The sequence below is a fragment of the Erythranthe guttata genome, chromosome 2 (assembly GCF_056151865.1).
Source record: "Erythranthe guttata isolate IM_541 chromosome 2, IM_541, whole genome shotgun sequence".
Lineage (NCBI taxonomy): Eukaryota > Viridiplantae > Streptophyta > Magnoliopsida > Lamiales > Phrymaceae > Erythranthe > Erythranthe guttata.
Window position 1 is genome coordinate 7,238,758 of NC_142534.1, and position 23,342 is coordinate 7,262,099.

General features: G+C 31.6%; 3 protein-coding genes across 5 annotated transcripts; 1 reads left to right on the forward strand and 2 right to left on the reverse strand.

The window, feature by feature from the left end:
- Window positions 1-5,594: 5,594 nt before the first annotated feature.
- On the forward strand, window positions 5,595-7,968 carry LOC105958228 (universal stress protein A-like protein). Its single transcript, XM_012982228.2, has 4 exons — window positions 5,595-5,856; window positions 5,980-6,089; window positions 6,196-6,314; window positions 7,681-7,968. The coding sequence occupies exons 1-4, from the start codon at window positions 5,679-5,681 to the stop codon at window positions 7,775-7,777; spliced, it is 504 nt and encodes a 167-aa protein (XP_012837682.2). The 5' UTR covers window positions 5,595-5,678; the 3' UTR covers window positions 7,778-7,968.
- A 611-nt stretch (window positions 7,969-8,579) lies between these two features.
- Window positions 8,580-12,924, reverse strand: LOC105958212 (Pseudouridine synthase family protein). Of its 3 annotated transcripts, none has more exons than XM_088826616.1 (3): window positions 12,368-12,756; window positions 11,138-11,737; window positions 8,580-9,002 (listed from the first exon to the last, which is right to left on the reverse strand). In XM_088826616.1, the coding sequence occupies exons 1-3, from the start codon at window positions 12,717-12,719 to the stop codon at window positions 8,968-8,970; spliced, it is 987 nt and encodes a 328-aa protein (XP_088682742.1). In that variant the 5' UTR covers window positions 12,720-12,756; the 3' UTR covers window positions 8,580-8,967. The 3 variants fall into 3 exon arrangements, with proteins under 3 accessions (XP_088682742.1, XP_088682752.1, XP_012837669.2); XM_088826626.1 differs by lacking the exon at window positions 8,580-9,002 and adding an exon at window positions 10,665-10,684; XM_012982215.2 differs by lacking the exon at window positions 8,580-9,002 and having other exon boundaries at window positions 10,949-11,737; window positions 12,368-12,924.
- Window positions 12,925-15,010: 2,086 nt separating this feature from the next.
- On the reverse strand, window positions 15,011-17,953 carry LOC105958161 (hypothetical protein). The gene is made up of 6 exons (XM_012982171.2): window positions 17,538-17,953; window positions 16,684-16,938; window positions 16,426-16,599; window positions 16,223-16,329; window positions 15,899-16,137; window positions 15,011-15,809 (listed from the first exon to the last, which is right to left on the reverse strand). The coding sequence occupies exons 1-6, from the start codon at window positions 17,700-17,702 to the stop codon at window positions 15,259-15,261; spliced, it is 1,491 nt and encodes a 496-aa protein (XP_012837625.2). The 5' UTR covers window positions 17,703-17,953; the 3' UTR covers window positions 15,011-15,258.
- Between the last annotated feature and the right edge of the window lie 5,389 nt (window positions 17,954-23,342).

Genomic DNA, 23,342 nt, shown 5'->3' on the forward strand with positions numbered 1-23,342 from the left:
ATTGCAGGAGTAAGGGTTTCAACAAAATATTCAAGTACAGTTTTTGCATGTAATCCTGAAGCATTCTTGCGATTATTACTTATTGATTAGAGTTAGTGACTTAGTTGATCCACCGACAGTCTCCTGATTATGAAAAAAATGGGTCATCAATTATGAAATGGTTGTATTGATTTTTATGGTTTTGTTTGTATTGAGTTATCTTGTGAGCCTGCTAATTCACAATTTTGCAGTGTGTGGAATTGATGTTTTTAAGGTGTGGACCACCCTGTGGGAAATCATCCATATGGAATTTTATAGCATTAAGCACCAACTGAATCGAATACTGTTGTTTGATATGATTTTATTTCATGGGATTAGCCTTTGAGGCCTGATTGCATTATAACTTGAATTACATATGTAGACTGTAAGCTTCTTGTGCCGCTGAGTGTGGTCTTTTTTTTTTTTTTTTTTTGTGAAATTGCAACAGTTACGAAATTAAAAATCAAAAGATAGAGATCCAGAAGAATTTTTTTGTTGGTAATGCTCATGGTCTATTTTTAAAGAGCAGGTACACCTTGATTACCTTGAAGCCGGTGCAGACATAATCATTACAACATCGTATCAAGTACTTTCCTCTTTTCATCGGATTTGGAAGGTCTTTGTCTTGGTATGTGTATGTGTAGGCTAAACAAAAATTTACCATTTTCTTAAGATTACACAGACAATATACAGAGTTTTGAGAACAAAAGGCCAGGATTCTCTAGCATAAAGTGAGAACTTACTCAGAAAGACCATTGAGATTGCACTTGAGGCATGAGAACTTTACTACAGTAGGTGTAGTGAATCCTTCACCGTCCATAATCCGGGTAATAAGATTCTCAAGCAACGAGAAATACTCATTGCAGCATCTGTGAGTAGTTATGGGGCTTACCTAGCCGGCGGTTATGAATACAAGTGATTTTATGCAATTTTTATATCCACCACTAAAACCTTATTTCATTGGTTTTGAAAAGAAAAAAACGGTATTGAAGAAGATTTAATTATTTTTTACTTTGAGTTATAGTATAATTCACACTTGTGGTTTATGCATATAACTTCTTGATAACATACAGCGGTGATTACAAAGATGCAATGGATTTGGAGTTCTTGAAAAAAAATCACCGAAGAAGGGTTAAGATTCTTGCAGATTCTGGTCCTTATCTGATAGCCTTTTAAACAGTACCCAACAAACTCGAAGCTCAGGTACATATAAACTATTAGCCGCATACATAGTTTTCCCTTTCACAAATAGCATTAAGTGAGTTTACGTTTCTATTGATTATAATATGTATTGCAGCCAAGACGAAGAGTTGCAGGCATAAGAGCTTCAACATAAGATGTGGACTTAGTTGCCTATGCTCAGCTCAAAGCTACATCACTTACTAATAGAAGGCTATTATTGTTGGTAAAGAAGAAGTTCCGGAATAAAATATTATACTTTGAGGGCATTACAGTCATTTTGCAAATAAACTCACATAAAACTAGTAAATCAAGAAAAGAAAACGTGATATTGTTCATCAAGGGATTATTAGTTTCATTCCAATACAACCAACCAAAAAGCATATTAATTGTTGTGAATCAACATTTTAGTCTCAGTACTACATATCTCATCCATAGCTATCTATCCAAAACCAAAAGAGCCCTGACGGTACTTGCAAGGGGGATGGGGAGGCTATTGAACCCCAGGAGAAAAAAAAATTAGGTATTTGGTATTGTATTTTTTTAATATTAATTTTGCCCCCCTCAAAGTTTTTATAAATATATGTCTTAACCCATTATTTTTTTTTTTTTTTTCCATAATCTTATATAAATTATAGATAAATATATCATAGTTAATATAAAATATAAAATAAGATGGTTAAAACTTGTATTATTTTAAATAAAATTTATGAATATTACTTATTTTTGAATTTTTTTATCAACGCCTTTAAAATAATAAGATGAGATCGTGCCCTGAATCTCCGAAATATTAAGTGCAATACATTCTTAGAATAATTTGAATTAATTTAGAATTTTTTGTGATGATTAAAATATGATATAATTATAATATATATATGATATTTTAATTAAAAATTAGTAATATAAACTTATTTTTTGCAATGTTTTGAGAACCTAATTTTTTTTCAGAGCGCTGTCCTGAATCCCAAAATTTTAGTTGGTCCCCCCTACATTTTGATCCTGGTTCCGCCCATGACTATATGTTTCCCTATCATGTGTGTGTAAGTGTTCGTGTAAATGTTTGTACTGGTATCCGTATGGAAAAGAGCTTAGTTATTTGTTAGGTCCCGTTTGTTCTCATTCAAGTTGTTTTACAAAGGTTCCTTGTGGGTAGGGGTGGTAAACGAGCCGAGCCGGCTCGCGAACTCGACGAGCCGGCTCGAAAAAAGCTCGAACTCGAGCTCGGGTTTTTCGAGCTCGAGCTCGAGCTTCGGACGAGCTCGAGCTCGAGCCTAAAATTAGTTGTTCGGCAGCTCGCGAGCCGGCTCGCGAGCTGCCTTCTCTTTATTTTTTTATTTTTTTTCTTTTTACATATATATATATATATATTATTCTTATTCTTATTATTCTTATTCTTATTATTATTATTATTATTATTATTATTATTATTATTATTATTATTATTATTATTATTATTATTATTATTATTATTATTAATATTATTATTATTATTATTATTATTATTATTATTATTATTATTATTATTATTATTATTATTATTATTATTATTATTATTATTATTATTATTATTATTATTATTATTATTATTATTATTATTATTATTATTATTATTATTATTATTATTATTATTATTATTATTATTATTATTATTATTATTATTATTATTATTATTATTATTATTAACTAAATAGTAAATAGTCTATAATAATAAATATATCTAGTATTTAAATAGAAACAAATCTATATTACTTAAATAATTCATAATAATATAAAATATAATAATAATAATAATAATAATAATAATAATAATAATAATAATAATAATAATAATAATAATAATAATAATAATAATAATAATAATAATAATAATAATAATAATAATAATAATAATAATAATAATAATAATAATAATAATAATAATAATAATAATAATAATAATAATAATAATAATAATAATAATAATAATAATAATAATAATAATAATAATAATAATAATAATAATAATAATAATAATAATAATAATAATAATAATAATAATAATAATAATAATAATAATAATAATAATAATAATAATAATAATAATAATAATAATAATAATAATAGAAAAATAAAAAAATATATATAACTAGAGTTCATTATTTATTTTATAATTTTTTTTATTTTCCTATGAATAATTTTTAATAAAAAAATGATTTTAATAAAAAAAATAAAAAATAAAATAAAAAATTAAATAAGCTCGAGCTCGAGCTCGCCAAAATTGGCTCGAGCTCGAGCTCGAGCCAAAAAAAATTGGCTCGATGAGCTCGAGCTGGGCAACATGGACTCGAGCTCGAGCTCGAGCTGGCCAAAAGAATCGAGCTCGGCTCGTTCCCACCCCTACTTGTGGGTATCAGGTTCGGGTTTGCTATCCTAACAGGCCGTTGAGTAACCATGAATTTACATGTCTCCATCAAATACTTATTGGGCTAAGGAATGGGGGCCCTAAGAGTGAGGGATTTCGCCTTTTTTTTTTTTTTGTGCAAGTTATTTTACAAAACTCATAAAACTATTAACGTTTTTTGTGTTTCGTAATTTTTGAATTTCATTTTGTATCTTAATTTAAAGTCAATGCGAATAAAAATAAGGGATTATTTTGTAGAACCCTTCATTTCCAAATTATCTAGAACTAACTACCAAGTGGATTACACTCTAAAGGAAAACCCTCTCATTTCGAAAATATTTTGACATACCCCCTAGGCCACCCTGAAGTCCCTATAATACCCTTTTAAAATCAGTTTTAAACCCTAGCCACTACAATCGTCTCTCTCTTCCTCTCCCAGATTCAAAATCCCGCCTCCACAAACCTCCACCGGCGAAATTGCTTCCCGGAGTCATAACTCTCTCCCCGGTGGTCGGAATTCGATGGTTTAACTACAGTTGGATTCCTCTCGTCAAGCTCTTCGTTTTGGTGGTGATTTCATTCAGTTTGGAATACTGGTCTGTTTTTGCAATGTTTTTTTATTCGACGACAGTAGTCTTGCCGGAGGTGTATTTTATGTTCCACCGGTCGAAATTTGACGGGCTACCCACCGTTGGATTTCTCTCGTCGAGATCTGTATTTTGATGGTAATTTTGTTTATTTTTATCTTTTCAGATTTATTTCTATATTTTTTTGCATTTGTGGGCGCACGGAACCGTGAGTGGTTATTAGCGGCGGCTAAGGTTTTGGTAGCAGGCGAGGGGGTGAGGAGTCACTGTCTGTTTGATTTAAAATCTGTAGCATTTCCCAGCAACAACCTATCTCTCTATCTCTCGATCTCTTAGTGTTTGTTGATTTTTGAGTGTTTTGATGTTTCTTCAAATTTTGTTGATTTGAACTAAAGTAATTTTTTTGTTATGATTTTGCAATTGCAGCGTAATGGAAGCCATTGATCCTCTCCTTGAAGGTGTAAAAAAATTTGGTTGAAGTTATATATGCTTCAAAGTTACAGTTTTCTGGAGACTGTATACATTACTATACATTACTATACATATAGTAACATGTAGTTACATATGCATATATTTGTGTATTTCCGATTTGTATTTTATTTGTTCTTAGGTGATTTATAATAAAAATATTGAAATCTGTAAATTTTTATTGGTGTTTATGAATTTCTTTTGTATAAGCCAGTATCCGTGTATGTATACAATTGATCGACTAAAAATATGGGGTAAAAAACGAACATAACTATGAATTACTATAGATACTATAGTAACATGTAGTTATTTTCAGTACAGTAAACATATTGTTTTGAAAATTAAAAAAATTAATATTTTTTTTTAAATTAAAAAAAAATTAAAAAAAAATTATAAATAAATCAGCGAAATGATATATGCAGGACCAGAAATGCTTAATGTAATTTGGTCGAAAATTGCATATAAGGGTAGTATAGTATTTTCGCTTCTTTAAGGGATATATCAAAGGATGATTTGGACTTGGGTTTATCCCTAATTTATTTGGTGGCTAGGGGTATTTAAAATAACCCCTAAAAATAAATGAGATGATGGTATTTTTGTCAAGAATAACCTATACATAACAAATAAAAGTAAAAATAATTAGTCAATAAATGCTTAATTCTCAAGGTTGATATATGCGTTTGACATAATTTCCCTTTTAACTTTTTAATGAAAAAGGGCAATCTCAACTCAATTTAAAATAATAAATAAAAAAAGGCAACAATATGGATAAACTAAGATCTGAAAATACCATTAAAGCCCACATACTTATTTGCAAAACCACCAAAGAAAACATGAGCTGCAAAAACCATCAGCTGAATCTCTCTCCTCTCTCTCATTCTCTCTCTCTTTTATATATATATATATATATATATATATATATATATATATATATATATATATATATATATATATATATATATTTGATTCATGAATTTCATAGAGCAGTAGTATCATCAATTCACATATCTTTGAGTTAGTATTATACAACATAGTAAAGAAATAAAATGGGAGAAAAAGGGCGTAAGATTTTGGTTGCAGTCGATGAAGGCGAGGAGAGCAGCTACGCGCTGTCATGGTGTCTCGAGAATCTCCTCTCCGAAAACCATCAAAATTACAAAGATACCCTCATCCTCCTCTTCGCCAAAACGCCTCTACCAATCTACTCAGGCATGGATACAACAGGTAGTTATTTATTAATTAAATTCATTATTACCAAAACTGCAATGGGGGCATTTTTGGAAGATCAATTTTTCAATGGTTGCTGTACAAGTATTCATATACATTTGTAATCTGTGTCATGATCAGGACACGTAACTTCCCCGAGTATAATTGCTAGCGTGGAAAAGTACGCAAACGAGGTGGCGGAAAAGGTCATGGGCAAGGCCACCCAAATTTGCAAAGATTTCAATGACCAGGTGTCATAAATTATTTATTTTTATTTTTATTTTTATTTTTATATGTAAATTTGTTGGCTAGTGAGGGTTAGAATGGTCTATTGAGATATTTACCGTGTGTGCTCAGATTACGATGGAGACGATGGTGGAGCACGGTGATCCAAGGGATGTGATATGTGACGTGGCTGAGAGGTTCAAGGTTGACTTTTTGGTCGTCGGAAGTCGTGGCTATGGTATCATTAAGAGGTGCCCCTTTCTCGCCCTTCATTTTTTGTGTCACTTTCAAATTATTTTTTCTCGAAATCTTTTATATATAAATAAATTTAGTATATGTCTATAATAAATTTTTATCTACCTATTTTATTGTGGAAAATATCATGCATTTAAAAAAAAAAAACATAAGATGTGGTCCAAGTACAAACAGACTCGGAAGGAGTCTAAACTGTTCAAACTCGCACCCTAAACACGGGTACCTGTCGGGATAGGTTTGAATTGCCATCCCTATATTTGAGTCATTAAATTAATTTATCAGAATGTTAATTAATGGTTAGATTAGATGATGAAGCACTCTCATAATCAAAAAACAAATGAAGAACTCAAGAACTACAAAATCTAATTACGGAGTTGAATCCAAATTAATAGAGGTTGAATATATTTTCACTATCATGAAAGATAAAACAGTTGCAGATACATGATTTATGAGAAATACTAAAACAAGTGAATATTTACAGTTATTAATTAAGAATGTGAAGAAGAATTGTTTTGGGGGGCGACAACACATATTTATGAAATTTTATTATAGATAATATATTAAAAAACAATCATTTTTTTTGGGGGGGGGGGAGTGGGTGGCTGCCCCCCTTCGCATAGCATAGGTATGCCCCTAGGTCGGACAATGGTTGGCATTTGGCAATCGACCTCGTCGGGTAAAAAATGGTCGGTTGGTTGATATTATTCCCCATCAGATTATTGATTTTTTTATTTCTTCTACAATAATAGATGTTATTCTATCATTTAAAAAAAAAATCAAAAGATATTCAATTTTTTGGGATAACTTATGTTTTAAAAATTCTAACTTTAAAATTAAAGAGTTTTTTTACGAAATTTCTACAAGTAAATATACGAGGAAGAATAGGAAGAACTATAAAATAAAATAAAATAAAAAGTACGTAGAGGTCTATAAATTTTAATTTTGAGTTTTCGAGTTTTGACTTTTTCAACACAGTATTTTAACATTTAAAAATAAGAATTAAATATTTATAATAAATTTTTATTGTCAAAAAATCTTTTGGTTGGGTAATATCAACAACCAACTATTGAGTAAACTAAAATCCACCGACCGACCCATTTATACATGGGTTGGTTAATTATTGGCCTATATGTGTTGGCTAATTATAAGTTATCGGCCATGGGCCGAGAGTAGGTTGGTGGGCTGATAAAACCGACACATGCCCAACCCTAATCTACTAATGTATGTAAAAGTAGTTCTATTTAAAAGTAGGTCGTGTGTCCAATATTTTGTTACAACAATATAACTTGTTTTCCTTTTCTTTTGTTTTTTGTTTGTATTTTCTTTTCTTTTTTTATTTATTTTTGTGTTTGTTTATGACAGGGCGTTTCTTGGTAGTGTGAGTAATCACTGCGCGCAAAACGTGAAGTGTCCAGTTGTGATAGTAAAGAAGCCAAAATCAGATAATGCAGATCACTAATTTCAAATGCTTCTTCATTCATTTTTATGATTTTGCAAGTTAAACTTTTGTAGAATTGCTCTTTGTTTTTCATTCTATTTTGCGAATTCATGAATCGTTTTTTTGTTTTTTTATTTTGCTTTTTTTCCTCTTATGGATTTGAGCCGGTTGGCAAGATGTAATTTTCATTTGACAAAGTTCGTTTTTTTTTTATCAATTTATAGCGTTTTTTGCTAAATTTATAAACTCTTCAAAATAGCTTATAAATTGTTTTATAGATTATAAACACCTAAACTTTGTTTGGTAAATTTTTAATACTTAAATTGTTAAGAAGCTTATAAGTTGTTTACAGAAAATCTATACCCTACAAATCATCTCATGTAATAAATATTACCAAAAATTACCCCTCATAATGCAATTGTTTTTAGTACAAAGCCCCTTAAAAGTGAGTTTTATGTATTTGCTAAAATCCTAAAACCATTGAATTAAAAAAAAAAAAAAAAAAAAAAAAAAACAAAGAAGAGTTTTAGCTAATAATAACACGGGACAAACCTTATTAGAATTAAATGACAACCTTAACTAAACATTTGCTACACATCATTTATAAAATTCATTCAAAAAATGCCCTCGTGCATTAAATAAATTTTTATTTTTCCAATCAATATTTTTAATTTTTTTTTTATACAAAACACGTTTAATTTTCTTTTTCGTTCTATTTCTCCATTTTAGAAATTTTTACACAATTAAAAAATTATTTTTTCTCTTCATAATATTGAAGATTACGAAAAAAATATTTTTTTTATTTTTTTAAATTCAATTTACATATTTTTAAATATATTTTTTTATTTTATTTATTGTTAATACTGTAGTAGACTATAGTATACTACGGTGTACGTACTGTAGCATACTGCGGGTTACAATAGCATACTTGTGCAATAGCATACTACGGTTTACTACGGTCTACTGTTCCAAACCCTAGCCGCAAAACAACTCTCAACCGTCGTCGAACCCTAGCCGTCAACAAATTCGCAGCCGCCGCCGCCAACTTCAATCCACCAAACCCTAGCCGCCAACCAAAACCCTAGCACCATCAAAGAGGCCTAGATGCAACACCTCCCACCGTAGACTAACCTCACACCACCTTCTTCAATGGCCATCTACCACCATAATCATCCCCTCTAATATACGACAACCGATGCCGCTCTCAACCGTCATGAGCCCTGTATCACGACTGCAATTTGCAGATCTGTAATTCTCTCCGACCGCCACCCACCATAGCCACCATAATTGAGTGAGCGAGAGAGAGATAAATAGAGCGAGAGGGAGAAGAGGCGAGAGGGAGAGGGAGCGGCGAGAGGCGAGAGAGAAAACAAAAAAAAAATCTGATTAGTTGAATAAACGTGGGATATTATATTTAGGGTATAAGGGCAAACTAGGGATAAGATAAAAATTAGGAATGTGGATCATATATTATTTCAAAATAGGGATTTAATTAAAAGATTGAATTTAAGATTGTCATTTAGTTCAAATTAAGTTTCATTTAAGGGGCTCTTAGCATATTACCCCGATTATTAAAATAGTTATGAAACGTTATTTAGTTTCAAAACTAAATAATTATCAAAAGTTTCTAAGAGAAACTAAATAACTAGATAACAAAGTGTGCTTGTGTCCTTAATGGGAGATTAACAACAATTAACTAAATAATTGGATTTAGTTCATTGTTTTGTATCCCTATAACTTCTCGTGTCGACCCGAAAATATTACGTTATTATAACATATTTTATCTCTTAGGGAGTTTTTTTATTGGACCTTTCATAGTTCATCAATAATACAACAGGGTTTCACTAGACTATTTAATCTTTCCTGACTAATCCTATTTTGGCAACCAAAAAGGTCCTTAGTTGATAATTGTCAGCTCTAGAGGTTTTGAAGCGCAAAGGCAAGTTGTCTTGCCCATTGTTTACCTCATATCCACATATTACTTCATGAAATTTCTGGTACGTTGTACTCGAAATTCATTTTCGAAACATAAGCAACGCGTCACATTCTTTGTTTCCCAAAAATATTTTCCTAAAAAGATCCCAAAACAATACTAAATATTCCCTAGACAACGAGGACCGTGAAATCAAGAATTATAAGGAATACTTAAGCTCTCTGGAACTAGGACAAACATTGTTCAACAACCATCAGTTCTTGTCCATCTCTCCTTTGACATGTCGTTTCTTTCATCTACTAATCATACCGATTAATATTTCATTTTTAATGTAACCAACATATAATGAATGATACACTTATAACTCATTAAATCCTAAGCATACATCCGAACATAAAATTGACTAAGGCCAGTGCAAAAGGCAGGAAAGACTTCACTATCGGGTATCAGTTTTTGACCAAGGTACAAACCAAATTAATTTCTCAAGCCAACAATAAACCCATTTCGTTGATACGTCTTACCGCGCTAACACTATAAGCACACTTTGTTAAAGAGAGATAGATGTAATTAATGGTACCAAGCTAGTACGACAAGTTCCTAACAGATTTATATCAGTACTTATCGGCAAGTTGGTTAAGGATATTACGAGATACTAGACGAATATTTTCAACTACGGAAAATTGACTCTACTTTCAATCTTATGAAAAAAGAAGAAATATAACATTCGGATTAAACGGACATCTTTAAACTTTTTTAGTCTCAGAAGATGAAATTAATATAGATTGACATTAACATTGCAGATAAGAAACAATTAAATAACTAATACTCTCCTTAATCTTATCTAGAAGAATCTAGAAGGAGTTGAAGTGCGAAAGAAGTCAAGAAAAAATCATTCTTCTTTACTACTTGCCTTGGCCGAAAATTATAGCTGTATAATTTTCCTTCACCTTATTTACTTGATTAAATTATATTTTCTTCAATTCAATAGGTTTAATCTGAAAATACAAAATATCGACAGTATAACACCACAAAGAAGAAAATAACCAACAGGACTAAAACACCAGTTAAATCTAATACCCGTAGTCAAAACTTTCGTACCAATAGTAACACACACAAATTAATCGGATATAAAATCCAATCCATATAAGATATAACGACTTGCACAAATTAATCTCCAATGCCTAGTTAATCATTGAATGATTGTTAAGCAACAAAGATTGCACAAGTCCCGGATATAAACTGAGACAAGAGCAAGAATATAGTCAAAATTCTTTAACGATTTGAAAGAGAAATCCCTCAACGGTAAGTTACATTCACCAGGTCATGAGTTTTATAGATAATGAGCACAAAATGAGATAACATTTATACATCTAACGAAGAAAGTTGTGCTTGTGCTAGTGCTTGGCTAGCCCACAAGGGTAAAGGAGCCTGAATAAAAACCGACTGACCTGTAATAGGATGCTCGAACGACAAAGTTTCCGCATGAAGTTCATGCCCTTCGTATGTTCTATCTTTCCACTCATAAACACCTTCGTATTTCACATCTCCTATTATCGGAATTCCAAGGTACTGACAATGCAAACGAATTTGGTGCGTTCTTCCACTTCTAGGGTGCGCCCGCACTACAACCTCGTCTCTCTCATCGCTACAACAAGACCCAACCACCTCGGATTTTTCCTCGGCCACAATCTTTTCTTCTTTATGATTTTCGTCTGATTCTTGGAAGCAAGTTTTCCCATTTACTGACAGAACGTCGAACGATGTTTCCATGTCTCGAACAAATGATCCACCTGGCAGTACTCGACCAACGTCTGAATAGGCATAAACCCGCCACGCTCCGTGCTTTGATCGGCCATGACCAGATTTTATAATCATGTTTTTCCATTTTGGAAAAGTACCGACGCAGAACGCAAGGTAAGTCTTCTTGACCATGTGATTAGTAAATGCTTTCACGAGCTTTGCTGCAACTTTGTGCGACTTTGTTATGAGTATAACCCCACTCGTGTCACGGTCGAGCCTATTCGACAGATGGAGTTCTTGCAATTTTCCTATTAAATAAAATACATTTGAAAATTAGTTCATTAAAAAATAACCACGAATTACGATACAAAAACTAGTGAAATCAACTATTGGATTTTGAAACAGAACTATTTTTTTGGAATTGGAATGCTTATCTCCAAACACCAAGTAGAGAGTTCAAAATTTTTTTCACATGAATGTGCAATATATGTACGAGCGAGCGAGTAATCATAAATCACTTTTATCTAATAATCATCTTCAAAAGTTGATAAATAAATCTTTCAGCCCCAATCAAACATTATACAGATGAAAGCACATCTTTTTTTTTAGAGAAAGTTAATTAGTTATCAAAACACCACAGAAGCTTAAATTTACGGGTTCACGTAATCGACATCACCATTTATTTCTAATTGATACAATAATATCATCTTGTAAAAAAATAGACCTAGGGCAAACCACATTTAGCAAGAAGATAACCAGAACAAAATGAAATTACTAATCACTATTAATTAGCAATAACTGAAAATCTGACGAAATAAATAGCAGATAACGAAATATAAATGGGGATTCCTAATCTAATCTCCTCGATAATTCAGAGAAGGCAAGTGATTGAATTCAAATTAAACCCCCCCAAAAAAAAATGAGAAATGAAATTAAACCTTGATCAGTGTTGAGGAGAATTCGAACAGACGATAAGATGGATTCGCAATAGATTCCGTTAGGCTTATTGACAGCAATGAGCCACTCGTCTTCGAAGAGTACATCTTTTCTAGAGAGAGAAAAAAGGGACGATTTTGAAGAAGCTGTTAACGCTCTGTTCAACTCGACATTCTTTGATATGAGCGGCGGCGGTGGGGAGAGTGGCACTGGGTAATTTTGGAGTGATTGGGGGGCGTTTTCGGGTTGGGTGTTGGGAGAATTCAGGCGGGATTCGGCTGCCATTGACAACAACTGTAGGGGCTTGGAGATTCTGAGGACAGGAGCCTGACAAAAGAGGGGCAGTCTTGTCATTTACAGAAAAAAAGAAATTTACTATGCTGAGTTCTCACACTTGAGAAAATGAAAATTTGGTTTATGTTATTATTTTTTTTAGACCAAAAAAACACATGACCGGATCTTGTAAGGTAACTCAGCCCAAGTACGCGATTCATGTTTTGACAATGTTGCTATTTCATGTGCCACTCGATTTGCTTCCCTACAAATATGTAGAGCTTTAAACTCCACAAAAGTCTTTCCCAACTGCTGAATATTATCAATAGTATGACCATAATATGCTCGTGACCCCCGAGTTGCACTGAATAGTTGTAGTCACCACCAATGAATCGCCTTCAAGAATAATTCTCTGCCAATTATTTTCACGTGCCATTTCCATGGCCAAAAGAGCTGTTTTTGCCTCCGTTGATGTGGGATTTAATGGTGGTTTTAGGCATCGGGATTTTCACCCAACACAAGCATCCGAACTCGATCGACCTATAACTCCAAGTCCACACATTCCGTCCACGCTATTGATTGTCGCGTCGAAATTTATCTTAACCACATTTTCCTCAGGGGCCGACCACTTCACCGCATTCCTATCCCATTTTAATTGCCGTGCAACACCTCAGTTGCAACACCTATGTTATAATACTTGCTAAACAATTAAACAAAACATAAATAAAAGTAGAAATTGTAGAGAGATGAAGATTAGAGGTGAAAGTCGGATGGAAAGCTCTGCAATTAATAGTTTTGGAATTATAGAACCATTTCTAATTCCAATTTCAAAATTTAGAAATTCAATTCAATTTCAAAAGTTTTGGGATTTGGAGAATTCTGAAAATTTAGAAAATCAAATTCCATAGGGTTTTCAAAGAATAAGGAGAGTGACTTTTATAAAAATTACTGTATGAAATATTATTTATTTGATTTTTGATAAAAATAAGGTGTTATTTATTAAAGATTAATAAAAATATATTAAATTTATTTTACTACTAACACGCTAAGGATCAAATAGGTAGACATTTAAAAGGAGGGGGTAAATGTATTTTTTATTAGGGATGTGCGCGGGTCGTAAATCCACGGGTTCTAGGAAAACTCGTCCCCGTTCCGTCATCTAACGGTTCTTGATTTTAAGGAACCAAACTTGTGGGTTTTCGACGGGTTTAGGATAAACGGGTCTATTGCGGGTTTAAAATAGAACCCAGCCTACATGGGTCGAAACCCGTCGTAATTTAAAAAAAATATTTTCTTTAATAATTTATAAGTTATACTCGAAATTATTTAGAAATTAAAATGAATGACTAAGCGCAAAATTTTAAATTGAAACAAACGTGAATAACATCAATAATAAAGGTCACGAGTAAATCAAAATTAATACGTTTTAACCATAAATCCAAAAAAAAAGTAAATAAAGTCAAACATTTATAAGACAAACATTTAAAATAAAATAGATAACCATACACAAAACGAGACGACGACGTCGTTATAGATTTAAGTTTTGATATGTAAGAGATACTTTATTCATGTATTATATATTATTAATTTATTATACTGTATAATATAAATAAAACAACGTTGTTTTGTATAGCGGGGCAGGACGCGTTTCACGGTTATTAAATTTTTTTGAAACCCGTCTTAGACCCGAACCTGCGGATTTTGTTCATTCGGGACCCAATCCTATAGATGGATATATCTGTCCGGTCCCTGCGAGCCAGTTTTTGCCGGGTTTGACGGGTTCAACGGGTTGATGGATCCAATTTACTCAACCATATTTTTCATAGTACGAGAGATAAGTGTTACATAAAGTATCGTACAAGTGGGTAAAGTGTATTTTACCGTAAAAATTAATAGCATGAATTTCACGACTCACTCATTCTAAATCTAAAAAAAATCAAGCCATCTATCTATATAATCACATCTATCACGGATAATGAGCCATTATAATCAAGCCAACGGGCAAGTTACGGCCACTCTTGAGTTATGGTCAAGTTACGAAAATCCCCTCCTATTTGGGTAATTACAGCCACCCATCAACTATGATCTTACTAAAATACGCCTCTAGAGATAAATTTAGGAGTGTTAAATAGCTAAAACCAAACCAACATTTCGGTACGCCGACATTTCATACCGTTTACCAAACTGAATATACGATTTGGTTCGGTAAATAGTCGAATTACATAAATTTTATGTAAAAATATTTAAAAGGAGGGTAACTGTAATTACCCAAACAGGAGGGGTTTTTTCGTAATTTGACAATTCCTCATATGGAGGCCGCAATTTGCAATCAAGAGGGGTTTTTATATAACACTTGAACAGGGCCAGCAATCAACATCAAAGATTCACCAAATTGGTGATGTTATATAGAAATTACTGAGTACGTAATCTGCAAATAGCAGCAGTACATAAAGTGCAAAATACAATAGTTTATAACTAAAACACCGTCCAAATTAAATGGATTCAAAAACATCCCAAACAAAAAAAAAGGGGGAAATTACCACAAGGACGTATGTAATTACATTTATCCCTTACACTGTATTTCCCCACAATTATAATTATTATTATTATAGCTAGGTAGCTAATTAAAGAAATAATCTCTACTGGTTGGATTATCGTTGCCCGGAAACATGAACGGATCGAGAGGGAGTGCGTTATTCAGCGTCGTCTCTGCAGTTTCCGTAGCATCATTATTAATAACAAATTCTTGAGGCAGCCAATTAACAGTACCCTCTGCACTACTAGTGTAGAAATTACCATCCGAATATATGTTATTATCCGGAATATTCATCATCATTTGATGATCATAGTTCATCAGAGGCGCCGGTTCGAGCAACGAGCACATGGACTCCATATTCGCGCCGAGTGTCCCTTCATCCGAATACAATACTTGCGACTCACCGAACAAATGGTTCTCGATATCGCCCAACGCTCCTACTTTTGAATATTCATTATTATTATTGTTATAATAACTCTGATGATTGTAATCATAATCGTAAACCTGGCTCCCTCCTTGTGGTGCTGCAGTATTAATATACCAAGGATCTTGATAGACAATATTGTTATTATTATTATTATCGGGCGCAAATGGATTCATACTTCCTCCTTCGTTTCCGTAAGGCAAGTCCATAACTGTTTATTGTTAAGCAGAGGGTTAGTTACTTAATTTATATATGATAATAGAAAAATAAGACCGGGATATTATGAAAATACGTGCGTACCTGATATTGTTGGATTTGGAATAGGCGAAACTGTTGGTGGTGGATAGGGATATTGCATTCTCGATTGATTATTGAAATTGAGATACATTTCTGAAATGCGAAACATAGTTGGGTCGAAATAAGCAGATTCGCAGGTTGGGAATGGCTTCTGGCTCAAGGCGAAGAGTCGTTCGTCGCATTGCAGAAGCTTTTCGTAATGTTTGTCCAATATTCCAGCTGGGAATTTAACATAGTGCCTCCTGATTGGAATTTCATATTATTAATATTCAAATTGATTTTTATAAAAAAAAAAAAAAAATTGTTAGGATATATATATATATATACCTCCAAATAGGGGCTTGACCTCCTGTGAAATCAGAAGACTGTTGCCAAAGTGTATGCTTTCTCGGCTGAGGATTGATTTCTCGGTAGTACAAAGGCGGGTTATTAAGCTGCACAAAAAAAAGAAATTACGTCGACCACTAATTTAAAAAAAGTCGAGGCAAGATCAAATATATATATAAAAGTAGTAGTAATTAATAACTAACCTCGATTTCAAGAGTTCCATGCTCATTATCAGGTAAGATGGCCCTAATGCCAATAATATCGGACCATTGTATTTCGATCTTACTCTTCAGAGCACCATCCAATACCTCCCAAACGAGCTTTCGTTTCGCGTAGTACAGTTTCGCAGTCAAATCTCCTTCGTGACGTGTACACCTCTGCATAAAAAAAAAACATTTAATTAAACTCTATTTCCAAAGTATTATTTGCAGATATTATGCATTATTAATAGTATTAATTACCTGCCAGGATCCGATGTTTATGAAAACCGCGGGGAAATTAGAGGCCTTTAATTTCTCGGAGATAGAGGACGATGGAGGTGCGGAATCGTCGGACTTTGTTGTAGGATTTTCAGGTGGTGAAGTAGTAGTGAAAACTGTGTCCTTGGCCTTAGACATGAATAAAGATCTTTGCAGCAAATCGAGAAACGATGGTGTTTTTTTAAGAGATAAGCCAAGTGGGCTTGACCCTCCGGAACTACTATCTGTTTCTCCTTCCTACAATAATCCAACATTTCAAACATGTACAATTAAATAAATATATTATATTAATTAAATCCAAGATTAAGTACAGATTAAATAAAATCTAAACACTACTCCTCATTTCATCATTTGATAATAATAATAATATTGCAGAGAAAGGTGATAGATATGCAGAGAAAACTTTCATAAACCACTCTTCATTTTCTATACTTGCTGCATGTCACACACCTGTATTAAAGTGATAAAAAAAATATAATAATAGTAATAAATAAAAAATTAAAGAAAAAGAATAAAGATGCATTCTAAAACTACAAATTTTCAACAAAAAAGAAAATTCTTTAATGATGGGTGTGACCTAAAGAAAGCAAAAAAAGTAGTGATATGAAGACAAAGATTCTCTCATATTAGGTATGAAAGAATTCAACATGCAAACGCCTAACAACATAGCATTCATGCAAAACCATTGATATGCACACCAAAATCATATATATATATATATATTTATATATACACACACATATATGTGTGTGAATTAACACGATAGAAAATTGAAAATTCGTTGGAAGAACAGAAGAAAAAAAAAAGAAAAGAAAAGAAAAAAGAAAAAAAAGAACCTGAAAATGGTTAAAATGATGAGGAGAAAGTCTAATCCTTTTGGGACCAACTCCAGATTCGAAATCATGATCATCAACATTAATGGCTTGAAGAAAAGAGTGATTGTTCTCCAAATGTTCAAATCCATCTTCTTTCTCACCAACCCCAAACACACTCTCACCCATCTTTCTTTCTTCTCTCTCTTCTTTCAACTTCTTTCTGTTTTCTCTCTCTACTTGTAAAATAAAACCCTTCCCATTTTTCACTGTGTTTCAAGCCCTTATATATCTGTGCATATATGCATACACGCGCACACACACACATATATATATAGGAGAAGTGTGAGGAATAAATAACAAAGGAGCAGAAAGCGTTAAGAGAGAGGAGAGAGAAAGAGGAGAGAGATAGAGAGAACAGGGGAGAAAAAGAAAAGAATACAGAGTAGAAAGGACTCTCGTTGACTTATTAACAAGAATCCTAACTGCTTCTCTTTTCTTTTTTGGCGGTAAATAATAATTATAACAGATTTAATTGGGATATTTGGTGTTTTTAATTTTTATTTCGGAGGTAGATCTTTTTATTTTTTTTATTTTTCTGGAGGCTGTTAGATTTGATTTTGAGTTGCTATCTCGGAATTGCTTTTTTTTTTCTTTTTTTTTATTAATATTTAAGTTTTTCGATAAAATAAAATACTTTATTGGAATATAAGATTATGGAAATTATTGTTTTTGTATTAATGTTGGAGATGGGACGAATTAAAATGTAATTTGTCATAAATAAAACTATACTTTTCTATTTATGTTTAAGAATTTAGTGAGAGAGTTGTGAGGAGAATTCTCATAGATCTTCTCTAGATTTTATTTAAAATGCTGACCTCACACTTTAACTTGATTATTAATTTTACTTAACTCTTATTTTTTTAAGGAAATATGAAATGAATGACAGAGGCTTGTCTTTTTCTCCTTTTTCTTTATCTCTCACAAAATTTGGATCAAGAACTTATTAGTCCCTTATATATATAGATCTAGTATCTTTTATTGTTTTTTTTTTTTGGATCGGTACTTGGTTTATGAGATCCTACACCTAAAACATAAATAGAAAACCGTAACTAATCAAATGAATGTATAAGTTTGTTGATTTTCAGACCCCTACAAAAAATAGGACTTTATTTTTTTTAATTTGTTGTGCAGAAAATGGAAAATTTATGTTTACTCCTAATTATCTCTAGCTTATGCCATATCACTATTTTGCACATGACTTATAATTCCAACTAATTGTTAATTAAATATAAGCACAAGCAAGTCAACTAACCAAGTGTTGCTTATGTATAAGAATATGGGAGTTACAAATAGTAAAACTAGAAAAAAATACTTATATATAAAATAAAATAAAAAATATTTATATATTGGGTATATTACGGTCAACCCCTGAGGTAAGGTCAAATTACGAAAAAAATTCACATATTTGGGTAATTACAACCAGTTCCTCAACTATGAAACTTCTTACATGTTTACCCTTCAAATTCAACATAATCTTCTAGATTGTGTGGAATATACTCTAGTTTGTACTCGTTTTGTGCAAAAATGCAATTTCCGATGCACCACAATTTGATATTTACATGCCAAGAGACACATCTTATGTTCATTCTAGAAGATTCGCTAAATTTGACATTGCAAAGGTTGATGTGTAAGAGAATTCATAGCTAAGACGTGATTGTAACTACCCAAATATAAGGAATTTTTTCGTAATTTGATGTTACCTCAATGTGTGGCCGTAATTTATACCATTTTATATATTTATTTAAAATCAGTAAAAATATAAAATATGTTCAAGTGGAGAGCATACGTGGATGATTGATTACAAGTTGTGTTTATAAATTCAAGTCTTATCCTTAAATTTTAATCTACGAGAGAAAACGATATATAAAAGTGAGCCGCCGCCACATTGTAATAACACAGGCTGCCGCCGTGTGTGTGCTTGAGTTAATCTTTCTTCCGTTATTCTATTTGTACCACTAAAAACATGTGATTTAATTGCTTCATCATTTCTTTCTTCCCAACAACCCTCCACTATTTATATTATCATAATTTTTTTTTATAATATCTTACAAAATTATTTATTCTTATCCCCCAGTTAATATAATTAGGTCTTGAGAAACCATACTACAATTAATTCTGAGTTATTAGGAAATTATATAGGGATGTGATAAATGTCGTTCGAACTTTAATAATACCGTTATGACTTCAAACGTGATTTTGATCATTTTTTGTTCTAAATTTTGCAAAACTCGAAAAATATGAATTTGTAGTATTCTGAGTTAGTTTCCTAATCCAACTTGAATCACCAAAATTAGATGTCGGACGAGAAAGATATATATGAATCAATGGATACTGCCCACAACTTTGATGTATTGAGGTATCTAAAATTCAAAATGTGACTCATTCATGCATAATTTTTTCACACGGCATCCAATCTAGCGGATTTAAATAGGATTAGAAAGCTAATCCAGAGGACAAAAGTTTTCGTGTTTCGAATTTTGCGAAAATCAAAATAGAAATATGTCAAAATAAGGTTCGAAGTCAAAACGACATTAGTAAAATTGAAACGATATTTAACATTTCAGAATTATATATATTGCCCTGGCCGAACTATATAACAAAATCTGTACCTTGCTAAAATAAAAATTTTATGTTGGCAAATGGGTCATAGCTTACATTCATAAAATATAAAGTGTAACGTCTACAATTTCTATTCTTTAAAATTCTTGTACTGAAATGCGAAATTCTTAGTCCAACAAGTATTTGACAGATTCTGGAGGAATTAAATTTCTTATATGCTTAACAACAATACTAAAAGAAACATAATATTTTGAAGTGTAATTATTAGTAATTTATTATACTTTTAATATTTTTTATTTCATATTTTGCTCTTATTATTTCGAATCAGTTTGAATAATGATTATTCTAAAATATCGGATGGTTCTTCGAATTCTGATACAATGAGCGTTTGTGTAATCTACTCCCTCTGTCCCATATTATATGTCTTTTTAGAGAGTTTTTCTTGTCCCAAATTATTTGTCATTTTAGATTTTCAATGCCTCATTAATTGCAATATTTTCAATTTTACCCTTTATAACTCATAATTAGTTAGTTGTAAAACAATTAATGTCAAGGATATATTAGTATTTTCTTATGTTTTTTTACTATAATCTATACACATTTATTGATTTTCTTAATATGTGTGAAACAACCCAAAACGTCATTTAAATTGGGACGGAGGGAGTAACTATTATACATATAAATATAAGTAATAATTCAAAGAATCACTCGATATTTCATAATAATTAATATTCAAATATTAATTAAAATTTATAAGTTTTAATTTTTATAAAATGAATTATTGAATTAATTAAATACATATTTATGATCCACTGCATTTATATATAAAAATATTGGACGAACGACGCCCCTGACAAGAGGCTTAAATGTACATAAGTCCAGACAAAAAACAGTGTTGCAAATAAACTCACGCCATGTCTTTTGTCTAAAATACCCTTCATAATATAACTTTTATCAATTTCATCAATTATACTCTAACTTCATTAATATTACACATTGACCCTGTATTTGAACAAATATATCACATTAACTCCACTTTTATAATTTTTTTATAAAATATATTTTTTTCAGAAAATATTTTTTTTCTTTTCTGAATTTTGTTTTTTCTGCTAGATTCCGACGTTGACTTTTTATTTTTCTGAATTATTTTTCCAGCCGATCAACCGCTGGTCTCCGACGTTGATTTTTTTTTTTTGAAACTTCTTTTTTTCTCTCTAAATTACTGTGTTAAAAACAAAAAAATATTGTCTGAGATAGTAATATTGAATAGGAAAACAATAATATTACTAATATTACTGTCCGAAACAATAATATTACTGTCCGAAACAATAATATTATTGTCCAAAACAGTATGTTACTATCCCGAATAATAATATTATGAATATTACTTTCCTGAACAACAATATTATTAATATTACTATTCCAAACAGTAATATTATTGCATGAGACAGTAATATTACGGTCGAAGACCGCAAAATTGCAGGCCAAGACGATAAAATTAATTAATACAGTAAAATTATTGTCTCAAACAGTTAAATTACTGTCTGTGACGTTTAAATTACTGTTGGAGACAGTAATTTAGCAAGCAAGACAGTAATATTAAGTAAAATAATTTTTTAAAGAAAAATCAAATTTTCAAAAAAAAAAAAAAAAAAAAGTTAAACGCCGGAGACCGGCGGTTGACTTGCCGGAAAAAAAAATTTCTGATTATTTTTTTTCGATAAATAGAAGTTTACGCGGGAGACCGGCGGTCTTCGGCGTTGTCAGTCAAAATTGGAATAATGGTCAAAATTGGTTAATTGGGTAAATTGCCTAAATTATATTGTAGTGTAAATCGTGAAATTGGAGTTGAATTAGGGTTTCAAGGTATTGGGAATAATTTTGGTATGTATAAAAAGGTTTACCTTATTCGCAAATAAGTTTAAATGAGTTGGATTTATTTGGAAGATAAAAACGTTAGATATTCATTTCTTTATTTAAGTGCCCTTGTCATGGGCCTATTTACGTTTGCCCCTATAAATTTATCTATTTTTTCTTGTAATACTTTATATTTAGGATCAACTCTATTGATTTCTTTTTATCTAACATATACAATCCTATTATTTTATATTTTCATATATTGTTTTATTTTTCATGTAACCGTGCTAAAACGAAAATTTGATATGTATCGAATACCGAATTGGAAATTTGGTTCGTTATTCGATAAAAGATGTGGGGTACGAAAGGACAATCTAAATATTTGAAAGTGGTTTTGGATGCCAAAAAATCTTTCACATGGAAAAATAGGTAAAGTCATGCCTTAAGCCTTGTACACTTGCATGCGCAGAAGGGATATGATGACCCAATTTAGATATAATTAAAAAATTATTGGATGATGTAGTTTTATCCAAATAAAGAACTCAAGAACACTGCTCACATTATTTGACTTAAAGATGCATATAATGAGTGTGACTAATCATTATTTTTATGATGGTTGTGATAGAGATGGCTTGGTATCTTAATTCTTGTATTATTCGTCACATCCATTAAAGGATCTTTCTTAATCAGGATTGTGTAATCAAATTCTTGATTTTGTCCTTTTTGTTGGTGGAAGTGTGACAGTGAAATTGGTCCCATCCAACATGTCTCCCTTCCATCTACATTTGATCACCTGCGAGCACAAGAATATGATATAGGGTGAACTTAAATGTTAGAGTCCAGCGTCTTCAAAAAAAAAATGATAGGACTTTTTTTGTTGAAATGACGAGATAATAGGGAGAGAAAAAAGAAAAGAAAACTTTTTAGGACTGTTTTGCAATAATTTAAGCTTTGGATGAGCTTATTGATATAAAACTATCAGATCGGTTCCTAAAACATCTTATTAGATGTAGGAGCTTATAAGATGTTTTAAATAAGTTTAGCCAAACGAGTTCTAAATAAATATATAGATATAATATTGTGTGAACTTTCCAAACTGAGGGTGGAGTTTAGTCCATCCTTGCCAAAGGATGGGCTCGCCCCTGCATTTGATCACCAATTTCCCTAATTAGGATTATTTTGGTCAAATAACATGAAGCAATTTCTCTAATTACATAACCCAATTATTTTTACAAGAGTTTGGAACGTCTCTCATAAATGTGATTGACGGTTAAATATACTCTACATCCGGTGAAGTGCGATGTTTATTATTTATAATTCACATACTAAATTATAAATTTGTTTGTTTTT

Bases quoted from the DNA above. Each gene is read 5' to 3' on its own strand.
- LOC105958228 (XM_012982228.2), top strand. From the start codon at position 5,679: ATGGGAGAAAAAGGGCGTAAGATTTTGGTTGCAGTCGATGAAGGCGAG. The intron at 5,857-5,979 runs GTAGTTATTTAT...TGTCATGATCAG, and splicing joins CTCAGGCATGGATACAACAG to GACACGTAACTTCCCCGAGT. The intron at 6,090-6,195 runs GTGTCATAAATT...GTGTGTGCTCAG, and splicing joins GCAAAGATTTCAATGACCAG to ATTACGATGGAGACGATGGT.
- LOC105958212 (XM_012982215.2), bottom strand. From the start codon at position 12,719: ATGACAAGACTGCCCCTCTTTTGTCAGGCTCCTGTCCTCAGAATCTCC. The intron at 11,738-12,367 runs GTTTAATTTCAT...TTTATTTAATAG, and splicing joins TCTCCTCAACACTGATCAAG to GAAAATTGCAAGAACTCCAT.
- LOC105958161 (XM_012982171.2), bottom strand. From the start codon at position 17,702: ATGGGTGAGAGTGTGTTTGGGGTTGGTGAGAAAGAAGATGGATTTGAA. The intron at 16,600-16,683 runs GTAATTAATACT...TTTTTTATGCAG, and splicing joins TAAACATCGGATCCTGGCAG to AGGTGTACACGTCACGAAGG. The intron at 16,138-16,222 runs GTATATATATAT...AATTCCAATCAG, and splicing joins GGTCAAGCCCCTATTTGGAG to GAGGCACTATGTTAAATTCC.